The sequence below is a fragment of the Morone saxatilis genome, unplaced genomic scaffold (genome assembly GCF_004916995.1).
Source record: "Morone saxatilis isolate NCDOM2014 unplaced genomic scaffold, NCSU_SB_2.0 Contig21, whole genome shotgun sequence".
Taxonomy (NCBI): Eukaryota; Metazoa; Chordata; class Actinopteri; family Moronidae; genus Morone; species Morone saxatilis.
Window position 1 is genome coordinate 20,478,445 of NW_023339774.1, and position 12,242 is coordinate 20,490,686.

Below are 12,242 nucleotides of genomic sequence, written 5' to 3' on the forward strand. Positions count from 1 at the left end.
TTTTCTATTATATCTTTATTTTATTACTCTTTATTGTACTTTCTGCACTACATTTCCTCTTTGCTGCTGTGTCAAACTGGAATTTCTCCCACGGGGGACCAATAAAAGAACATCTTATCTTCTCTTATCTTATCTTAAGTATGCAGTTACTGTGCTTTAGTACAATTGCGAGGTACTTTAGTAGCTTATTTAAATTTGTCTGCTACTTTATAGAGTACATTAGTACTTGAGAGGGAATACTGGTGCTTTTTACTCTTTCTAGATTTATTTAACAACTATAATTTACATCCAAGCTTATACACAAAACATATGATCAGACACAGTAATGCATTATTATACATAGAAGAAGAATAATCTTAATATATAATAAAGATATGATATTACACACATGGGGACATTCTGCTTTGTATTGTTGTATTTATTGTTTATTTTCGGTAGTATATATACATATAATATATATAACTATTTAAAAGAAAGTTAGCTTATTAAATAAAGTTTTGAGAACCACTGCACTATCTTTCCATTAATGAGTTGTGTTTCCTTTAACACATTCCTGTGGACCCTTTAAACGTCATGGTGGGGGGAGGAAGAGGCGGTGCTGCGTTCACTTGCCCCCTCCCCCCAAACCACGAGGCTCCAGTGTTGACAGGCCGATCACCGCCCACATTCAATCCGGCTCTCTCTGCCTCTCCGCCGGGGACAAAAGCAGCTCGCTCACCCTGGCTCTTCTGTAACAAAAAAAAAAAACACAGCTTAAAAAAAAAAAGAAGCGAGAGAAAGACAGACAACTACACCCTCCATTTTTATCTTTATTCTTAAAAAAGCTTCTTTTTTTTTTCCACTGTGGTTCACAAAGGATTAGCAGCGGCCGTGCAGGGAATTCCTCCGCCCTCCGGTCCTTATTAAGCGGGGAGCTAACCGGCGGACCCCGCCTCCCTCTTCATTTGTCAACAAAGGGGTTTGACAAGCTCACAGGAGCTCCGCCTCCGTGTTTCCTTAAAAGGATGATTTGGCCATACACGGCCAACAATCAAAACCCGTGGGTAACCTTTTCCCTTCCCTATCCCGTTCATATGGTGCGTTGACTTCCTCCGTCGCCGTTAAAGCGGAGCTATCATGGCGGAGCGCGTACAGCAGCCCCCGGCCAAGCGGCTCTGCTGTCGGCCGGGATACAACTCGACGTGTAGGCAAGGCCAGCGGGCCGCGGGGGCGCCGTGCGGCGGCTCCATGTCCACGCAGGGCGAATCGAGCAAGACCCAGAACCCGGAGACTCTCCTGGACATCGCGGCGAGGAAAGTCGCGGAGAAGTGGCCGTTTCAGAGGGTCGAGGAGCGGTTCGAGCGGATCCCGGAGCCCGTTCAGAGGCGGATCGTTTACTGGTCGTTCCCGAGGAGCGAGCGGGAGATCTGCATGTATTCGTCGTTTAACACCGGCGGGGAGGAGGTCGGAAGCGGCGGCGGTGGAGGCGGAGGAGGCGGCGGGGAGAGCGGCGACGAGACCCGGCTGCCGTTCCGACGGGGCATCGCTCTGCTGGAGAGCGGCTGCGTGGACAACGTACTGCAAGTCGGTGAGTTGATGTGACGGGACGTCGAGGAAACACACGAAAAACTATAAACTAAAAGCTGTTAGTGGAGGATTTTTTATCTTTTTTTAACCCGAATAAGTCGAGTTTTGTGTGCGGATAAAGTGACAGACAACAAAGGGTCGGAGAGGCTACAATGGGGGCTTTTAAATCTGCTGGGGTGCATGAATGGGAATGTGTGACTGGGGCATTTAAATCCTGTTTTGCTTGGGGGCAGTTTGAATGTGAAATGTAGGGGTACAAAGCCTCAAAAAAATCCCTCTTAATTGCGTAAAAAAAAAAAAGAAATATCAAGCTGTGGCTTTAACAAAGAGGAATCCCCAAATTTCCACATCTCAACTACAACCAGACCTCATTGAGAAACTTCCACAGGATAAAGATGACTGTGTACTTACTGCTGAATTAGGTTAAAGTGACATTTAAAAGATGGGTTTTAAAGATACTTTGAGGCAGAAAGCACCTTTAAAAAAGAGCTTTATATGTCTTTAATCCCCATAATATAGAGAATTAATAAGCCGACATGAGTTAGAAAAGCATTTAGAGGCATCAAAGCTCATTTTTTTTATATTTAATTTCACAATTTTTTACTAGATTTGTCACGTTAGGTAGTTTTTGCCACACACACACACAAAAAACACACACAGCCTGGCCTTTTAAAATGACTTTTTAAACGATTACATAAAACTATTGAGTAATAAGGGAAGTGCTCAGTGTTGGGTTGGGTCTCAACTGACACACATTACATTTGAATGAGTTGTTCTGTGTGGCACAGAGATGGTGTGTGTGTGTTTGTGTGTGTGTACATTGTGTGTCTTTTGATCAGCAGACAGGGAGAAGTTGATGAATGTGGAGTTGGAAAGCAGTCAAATATGCAGCCTGACATTGTTGTTGCTGCACATTAAGAGTCGTGGTATGTTGTTTTAGGGCAGAATAACCATTACAGAAGTTAAGTGCGCTCTCTTTTCCATGTGTCAAAGAGAAAAAAAACGAGAATAGACTCATCGTGAGTTACCGTATGACTGCTTGTTTATAACCCGCTGAAAGGCGATGTGAAACAGGAACAGACACATGTGTGCTGAGCTGACAGCTGTGCTTGTGCATGACAACTTTTTCTCCACCTAACATTGGATTTTTGTGTCATTTGGTTGCAATTTTCCCCCTGCTATTGGCTTGGCATGGCTCCTCTTTTGAGATTTTAATTACCCAGCACACATATCAAATACCCAGCATTCCCCCACTGTGAGTTTGTCACTTTGTTCCTATTTTCATGTTCATTTGTGTCTTTTCAAGCTTCCCCGTCACCTCCGAAAAGGAAAGGGGCAAACAAAAGCATCTTTTCACTCCCCTTGTTAAGTAGAAGAGATTTTTGGGAAGGAGGAAGCGTATTGAGCACGATCCACACACACACACACACACCAGTCCGAAGCCAATTGGTTCAGGTTCACGTCTTTGTTTGTGTGTGTGTCTGTAATCGGAAAAAAAAGGCGATGGCGAGCTCTCTCCAGGCCGTGAGGGAAGCAGACGCGGTGTGTTTGGAGCTGAAGAGATAGCTCGCTTTAATGAAGACTTTTAGTTTACCAGCCTTTATCATGACACGGTCGGGGCCCCGGAGCCTCTGATTGTGTTGCAGCGTCTGTCACCTGTGAGTTCACCATGGGCAGGCTCGGGACACCTTCTCAGGGAGCGCTGTAATCCCATTACTCTGCATGGTTAATTTGAATTGTAATGCAATCTGAACACTTGAGTTTCTGCATGACCCGCCCCTCTTCTCTCCCCCCCACCACTACCACCTCCTACTTTTAAATGCAGGAGGTTCATGTGGGCTATTGTGAAGGTCCACAGGGAATACACACACTCACAACACACCAGCCTCTGTCCTGCCAAGATGAGAAGCCTATATATTCCCAGATATTGGGAAATGTTTCTGCAGGGAGGAAACAGAATCTGGGGCTGTTATGCCAGAGAGGGGGGGCTCGATCTGCATGCTTACAAAGAGGAATAACAGTAGTGCTCACACACACACACAGACACACACAGGGAGGGTTTCTTTCTTGGCTGATTGCACCCCAGCCTGGAATTTGCTGGAAAAATAGAGCCAAGAAGTGATAAATAAAAGATGTAATCTCCCCATGTGTGGGCCGTACCAGAGGAGGGAGGTTTTCTCGCAGCAGACCTTGAGGAAATGAATTGGCACACATTGGCTGTGGACCCTCGTCCTCCACAACAAACCCTCACTGTTAATCAGCGCACAGATAAAGGAAGCCATTTTTATCTCCACCAGAGCAAATATATCGCAGCATCTCCGGTTTAGACTTGAGGGCTACTTTATCCCTCCCCCCACTCCTCCCCAAGTTGTTGCCAATATTATAGTTGTTGGTGATGATATTGAGCTGTAAGGTGGACTATACCAATGCAGAGGAAATAACAATAAGGGTGCTGCTGCTCCAAGTACAGTCTACGCCGCAGGCAGTTCAACACCAAAACAATAATAAGTGTCTACAGCTGAAATTATTTGTCGATAAGTCGACTATTTTGAAGAAATTAACCGTTCTAGATGTTTTTGAAGCAAGAATGCCAATATTTGATGGTTCCAGCTTCCAGATATGAGAATATCCTACTTTTTCCCTGTCTTACATTATAGTAAATTGAATATTTTGGGGGTTCAGACTGTCGGCCGATCAAAAAAAGGCTATTTTTAAGACTTTATCTTGGGCTTAAGGAAATTTAATAGACATTTAACACACTTTTCTGGTGTTTTATGAACCAAACAACATGTTGAGAAGATAATCATTACTCCGATTAATCGATAACATGGATCAACTCAAAAATCAAACATTAAAGGTGCTAATTCAGGCTTTGCAGTTCAGTCGTCGCTGCAGTGCCGATACAGTAATTATTCCTTTATAACTGGTCATTAATTGTTGATGTGCTTGCCATCAGCAATTTAATTGCCTTAAACATTTCACTGAGTTTCTAATTGAAAGTAGGAAAGTAAAAGTCACGGCCACATTAACTCTAAAGACCTTTGACTAATTAATGCATAAAATTGAGATTAAAATCAGCTGTTTTTTAAAATGTAAATGCAATCAGTTTGTAAAAGCAGTGAAATATTTGAAATAATAAAGAAAACACGAGGCCCAGTGAGGATAAAAGTGTGATGTTTAATGTAAAGAGGGCAATTAACAATTAACACAAGCAATCCAAAGTCCAAAAAGTATTTTACAAGGTCCAAACCAAACTACATCCTCACTGAATAAAGCTCAGGCAGGCAGCCTCTTACTGAGCCCAGTTCAACACCCCCCATTATGGTTTTAAACTCACAGAGGAAGACAAGCTCCTCTGCTGTGAAGTCATTTTGCAGTGAGTTTCATGCACAGAAGCAGCCGACAACATGAAAGCCTTTTCGACTAATTCAGTTTGCACCCAGGGTCAGAAAGCAGAAATACATCCTGTGTGCAGAAACGGGAGCTCTCTATAGATTTCTAGATATATTACAGAAAAAAGAAAAGAAAAATCCAATAACAATGAAGCAGAAAGGGAAAAGATCTATCGGCCACTAAATCTGAGCATATTGTGTTTAGCTTAATACAATAATGAGAGTGTAATAATTAAGTTAACACCATCACCACTGTGTCTGAGGTATGAGGAGACGTCCGGTTTTGGTCACCACAAACATAACGTGACTTTTGCTCATGTAAATCCACCGTAGGCCGTAAAAAAAAAAAAACACACACATGTCAACCTCATGGTGGCGCTATAGGGAAAAGTCACAGGATCACAGAAGTCATTAGGGTTCATCCGCTGGAGAACATCAATGTCTGAACCAAATTTTAAGGCAATCCATGAACTGAGTCCCTGCCTACAACAACCTTCCAGTCCATATGCAACAACAGTACGTCAAATGAGATCAGAAGTTTATCTCAGGCCTTTACGGCGGCTTCGTCGCGGACGCTGAAGCTTTAAACATGACGTGGCCGCTGGAGCATACCGTCTCCGGTCACACACACACACACACACACACAGCAGTGGTCGGGGGGGTGTTGAGGTATAGGGTTGAGCTGAAGTATAGGCTTCAGTGACATGTTAAAGTATAGGCTGCAGTGTTTATGTGTGCTCTGAGCGTTGGTTATCTGCACTTGTCAAAAACAACCTCAAAATGGAGGGCGAAAAACAAAAAGAGAAAGATGTTAAGTGATGTACATTTAAGGAAATACATGGTTGCTATATATGGTGGGAAAACATATGCTGTAATATGTTTGTTACCTGCGTTAACAAGTTGTTAGGTCGCAGTTAAGCTGCTTGCACCTTACAGGAGGTCAAGATCACGCCTTTACACGCATTAGAGGCCTTTCTCTCTTCGTCGGATCTCTCCTTGACGTGCTTCCATCTGCTGTATTAGGTCAAAGGTCATTAAAACATCAATGTTGTTAATATGCAGTGTTTGTTGTTGGTGGGAAAATAAGAATACCTCCGTCCTCTTTCATCTTCTTACTCATCTGCTCACCTACTGTGATCTGAAACTAACATTTAGTTTCATTACTGATTCTTTTGCAGATTATTTTTGGTCTATAAAGCGAGAGAAAATAATGAAAAAAAGTCCCAAAAAACAATAAGTTGCCCATTAAATCAGCTTGTTTGACCAACCAACAGTCCAAAACTCAATAATATTCAATTTAAGCCATTGAACATTCACGTTTGAGAGACCGAAACCTGTATTTCTTTTGGCATTTTAGCTTTAAAAATAACAAACAGGAAGGAAGTTATTGTAGTTGTAGGTTCTTTAAATCTTTTAGTGTTAAATTCTTGTGATAAATCCTCTTAGAAATAATAAAAAATAGACGCTCCTCTTAACTCCAGAACTTGCCTGAGAATCATCAAGATTTTGAGTTTTCTTCAGTGTCAAAGTTATGCAGTGAAAGTTGTCTGCACATCCACAGGGGAGAGAGCAAACAGGAACTGCTGATGGCTAATTCGGCATACTAATTGAGCCGTATTTGCCAAAATATACAGAAATAAAGTCCCTTGTTAAGTGGACGAGACTTGGAAGGAGTTCTGGCTGGAGATATAACATTGTACTTCCTGTTAGCAGCCCCCAAACTATGGGAACTGTAGTTGTTCCAAAACCATGATTGTCTCCCCAGATTGAAGCAAGAGTGATAAAACCATTAATATTAAATGTTTTATTCATTTTGTCTGATTAGACTCGACCATACTGATTAAAACTCAGTTATAATCCAGTTTATGTCCACATTTCTGTCATTTTGTACACCGAAGTGCAGAATTTGAGACTCAGTGCTCAAGTCTGTCACAGGCCTGTTGCTTCAGAGACAGAGGGCCCCGGTAGGGAGTGACGGTCTGTCGTCACCAAAGGATTCTCTCCAGCTCGTCTGCCGTGTATTGTGTATCTGCAGTTTTCCTCACATTTCATCATGTGATATTTAAGAGGCACTCCAGCCTTGTTTCTGTGCTCAGACGTGGGGTTTGGTTCTTCTGGCAGCGCTGCGTTACTGTCACCACACAGTGAAATCTCACCGGGTCCCTCTGGTGAACTTCTGTCATCGCTGGAATGAGACCAGAGTTCAGCCAAACCTTTTTTGTCGGCTCAGCCCCCGGAAAGGATGTTCTGTCCCTTGTGATCACACAGTGTTACTCCCTCTGTAGTCATCATTACGCACTCCTGGAAGAAATACAAATACCATAATCGTGGCATTCAAAAGGTTACTTAAGTAAAAGCACAGAAGTATTATTATTAACAAAATGTACTAAAAGTAATAAAATGTCCCCCGTGACTGACATATTCATATATTACATTGTAAAGTGGAGCTAGTTTTAACTACTTTATATACTGTTAACTAGTTTAGTTGTTCCCAACATAGGGTTCAGGCACCTCCAGAGGGTCACAAGACAACTGGTAAGGGGTCATAAGATTAATATTGATGCAGGAAAGACGGAAAAACAAGTTCTAATACACAAATTTGTACATTGGGACACAAATAGTAATTTGTATAATGAGAAGTTTAGAGGGAAATATCTGCAAACAACTCACAGGCATCTGAAATGTGACAAGAGGCCCCAACTAGCCATTCGTATAATTTACTGTTAAAAGATTTATATACAATATATATTGTATTTTATAACTTTATCATTCAGTGTGTTTGTTAAGTGAAATCTTAATCTAAAAAGTAACTGTGTCAAATAAATGTAGTGGAGTAAATAGCACAATATTTCTCTCTATCTGTCCAATATTCACTAATTTTAGCTCCGTTTTTTGGTCTCTACCAACTCCTGAGGGAAATATCTGGTTCCTTAGCTGCTAAATGCTCCACTGTGTTTACTAGCTAGTCTCTAACTTTGTCAGGTTGTGTACAGTGAGTTATGGCTGTTGACATCTTGCAGTCCTGACTCCGTCGACTCCCGGCTAATCCAAAAATGGGCAAAGAGGTGGAGCTGAGGCTGAATGAAGCCTGGTTACTGTAAACAGTTACCTACTCAAAGCAGCCAGACAGCTAATATAATTGAAACATTACTACAGTTATCATAAACAGGTTAATTAGCTAAAAATACCAAAACTGTTTTTTAAATCAGGTTGTAAACAAGCTTTAAAATCAGATATTTTAATATGAAGCCTTATGGAGATTCACTCGTTTTGCAGCCAGCCTCAAGTGGCCGTTTGAGGAACTGCAGTTTTTGGTTGTAACTCACTATAAAGCTCCACAGAGCCGCTGCTGATTCAGCCGATAATTCTCTGTAGGTTCATCACGTCGTGTCAAATGCTGTTACTATGAATATATCGATTATAGCTGCTTTAACCGAATTTCTGATATTGTGATATGATACATATTTACACATTTAACTGCTAAACTCAGCACAAAGTGTTGAATTAAACCTGAGCTAAGCACATCAAAGCACACACGGTTGTTCACACACACTAATGCATACACGAAGCCTCGGGCCTCTTGTACCCTGATTACCACCGGCTAGCTCTCTCATCTGCAATTTTATGAAGAATCAATGAATCGGCGGACACTTATTGAATGATGCAAAGCTTTGTAAGTATGCTTAGGGAGAGAGAGCACACACACACACAGCACGCTCAGCCTTGTAGGTTGTTGATCAGCATTAATGGTGTATGCATAGCACCTCAATATGCTTATGCTCTGCAAGATCAATTTTTATTGAAGCTACATCGGGCGCATGCTTTCAGAGGAACGCTCGGCTGGATTTCACAGAGACCAGTCATTGGCAAAAACCTGCCATTTTGAGAAATGGGTTTCACACTACAGTGACCATACTTGTATAAAATTAAGAAAACCCAGTCAGACTCAGATTGGATGTGAACGTCCTACAAACGAGTCAGTTTTTCTGTTGCTGCTGGTTTGAAGTCTTGGAGTTCTGCCCAGGTATTTTCCAGGTCAGTGTCAGACACCACGAGGAATGTAGCTACGTTTTTCATTTCTGCTTCCACATGGATGGAAGAAATCGACACATAGATGTACACAAACTCACTTTTAATAGTTTTTTATTGTTTTAAAGAGTCAGACTTTTTAAGGATAAGGCTGGCATTACTCTGTATTAAGATATTTGTCCACAAATGATACAAAAAGACCAAAAACAAACATGTTTTTCGTGCATTAAGTCTTAAATTTTGCTACTTTGACTGTGGCCCTCAGCTCAAAGTCCATTAGTTCATACTGAAAAGCTTTAAAATCTCACAAATGAATAGTTTAAAAAAAAGAAAAAAAAGACTCACTAATTTCCTAAAACAGCTGGAGGAAACAGTGCATTTGTTTGGGGACTACTTTTAGTGGCGGATTAATCCACATTTGGTGCTTTAGAGGTTGTTTGGGTCAGCATGACGGTGTAAATAAATAATAATGTTTGTTAATAGGTGATGAAAGAGCATGTTTTCTATTGTCTTTGAACAACAATGGAGCGCAATGGCACATAGGAAGAAGATATACAACGCTAATATACAGGATCAATTTATTGTTTGCTTTTGTCTTTTCATGGGATTTATTGACAACAGTAAAAACCGACCTAACCCTTTAAGGCGTAGGTCGGTTAGTAGTTTAAATTTTTGCTCGTAATCTCTCGCCACAGCTGCTCCGGGCTGGTTTAGCACTCTTTCCACATCCATCCACGTCTCCCTGATCTGTATTCCTCTGCCGTATTCCTTCATCATTAACCTTCAACTGGAGGGAGAGGAGAGGCGGCGGAGCAGAGAAGGCGGATGGAGGAGGGGAGTAACTAGTTTACCTCCGCCTGCCCTCGATCGGCTCGATAAATCCCGTTTTGTTCTCGTCTTACTCATTGTCTGACTTCTTCTCGGACACCACATACTGCTGCTGCTGATAGCAACAGCTACTGTAGATACACATAAGGCTGCAGCTAGCTATTGTTTTTCATTTTAGATTAATCTGCCAATTACTCTCAGGCTTGGGGAGTAATGGATTACATGTAACTCCTAATCAGGATACAAAAAAGGTGACTTTTTTCTTAAAATACTCAGTGACTCTTGCGACCCTGATTATATTGATTATCAATCCATCAAATAGTCAGAAATGTCCTTCAAACCCCAAAGTGACGTCTTCCCAAAAGCTAAAATATTCAGGTTTACTCTAATCTGCAAATATTTTGATAATTGATTTATAGTTTTAGTCATTTTTCAAGCAAAAATGCAAATTCTTCACTTGTTGAAGCATCTAAAATGTGAATTCTTGTTAATCTTCTTTGTCATATATTGACAGTAAACTGAATATCTTTGTGTTTTGGACTATTGATTGAGCTGAAGGATGTTAATAACAATTTTCACTACTTTACTTAAGTTTTATAGACAAAATTAAAATCAATTCATCTAGAAAATAATCTGCAGATTCATTGATACTGAAAATGTTAGTTTGGCTTTACAATCACATTACATGAACAAAAGCTTCACAATTGAGAATCCTGAGTTGGGGGATGTTAGGAAAATTAGTTAAATGATGAATCAATTATAAAAACAGTTGCTGTTATTATTTTTCTGTGTACCGACTAATTGATTCACTGCCTCTCAGAGTCAGTTGAAAACCGTGGATTGGTCTCTTTTGTTGGGGGAGCATCTGGGGAGTTTTATTCAACCCAACACTGTCTCAGCAAGTCAAAGCCTGCCGCTGTCCTCGCCTCACGGGAGCCCTGGGCCCCACGGGGCGGTCTCCGGAGAGGAGCGCCCTTCGGACCTCCACGGCTCTGCAAACAGAGCACTTTTAAGTTAATAACAGGTGAACCGCTTTGAGCATTTCAAACATATTAGCGCTGCTCACGATCTTCTGAGGTTGTCGGCGGCAAAACTGCCTGTTCTTGATCTTCTCATGAATAAAAGACTGGAAATGAAAATAACAGTGTTTGCAGAGGGGTCCATGTTGAGACCGAATGAGAAGCTTTTTGTCTTTGTGGAGCAGGCGGCTCACCTTCTCCCTGCCTGAGTGTAAATCAGAAGCTGCTTTATGAGCAATGCTTACCTTTTAATGGGAACTTAAAGGTGTCATCCATCAGAGGCTGTTACCTCAACTCACAGCCAGAGCGAGCTTAATGAAGACTGATGGTGCTCCTCTCCTCTGACTCAAATTAAAATCACATTTTTTTTTGCAAGAAGCCTGCGTAGATAAAGAACATATCCTTGGTTTTGGGTTTGTTTTAACTTGAAATTGTTGAAGAAATGTATACCTGCAATAGTGCTTTTTCACAGCAGCCATTTTGAGGTTAATTACAGGTGTTATCAGTGATACTAATTAAGGTTCCAGAGTCGAGGTGCTGCTGTTGGGCTTGTTGGCTTACTGGAAAGGCTCTGCTACACTAAATGGAGCAGAGCCTAAATCAGTATCATTGGTAACACCTGTGTTTACCTTACTGTTTCATGTCAAAGGGGCTGCTGTGAAAAAGGTCTACAGCTGATTTCTATAGCTGATGACTGATCATGACCGTTTCAGTTGATGTGGTAAACATTTAACACATCTAACCGTTACAGAGAAGCATTATTCGCTTATTCAGAGTCGTGTTTGTGTCCAATATTTACTCTCTTTTTGTTATTTTTGGTCTCTAGCGGCTCCTGAGGGAAATATCTGGCTCTTTAGTGTCTAAATGCTCCACCAAAACGATGCTATGGGAGCAATGAAAGTGATACAAAACAGTTAAGGTTGTGGGTTAGGCAGCTAAATGCTAAATTAGTTTTCCAAGTTAAAACACAACACTGAGTTTGTGAGAGTTTCTGATAATTCAGGAGGTTTTTAAAATAAAAGGAACAAGTAACATCTTGTGGGAATCAGTGCTAACACTAGCAGGCTTGGCTAACTAGCTTTCAATTTCTGAGTGAAGGCTAATGAACCTACTTTGCTAGCTTGTAGCTTCCACTTTGTGAGCATTATAGGTTCTTCCAGATGTTGTACAAGGATATAAACAGTATATAACCAGCACTATGTGGCCTCCGAAAGTGAAATATTAAAAAACTGTGCACAATCGATGCCGTATAATTTAAATATATAAATATTTCCTTACACCAAAAGCAGATAAACCAATTTGAAGTTTGACTTTAAACACATATGCCTCCCTCCTGCATGTGAACCTGCTCTACCAGATAACACTCCTGCCATCTGCTCTCAGTATCTATACGCCTGTGCTTGTCAGG

At 41.2% G+C, this 12,242-nt stretch overlaps 1 protein-coding gene across 1 annotated transcript in view; it reads left to right on the forward strand.

The window, feature by feature from the left end:
* Positions 1-807: 807 nt before the first annotated feature.
* zswim6 (zinc finger, SWIM-type containing 6) overlaps positions 808-12,242 on the forward strand; it is a gene marked incomplete at its 3' end in the record, with an annotated part of 43,461 nt that continues 32,026 nt past the window's right edge. Inside the window, 1 exon segment of the mRNA XM_035668482.1 lies at positions 808-1,567. Within this exon segment, the coding sequence (XP_035524375.1) occupies positions 1,117-1,567 (451 nt within the window).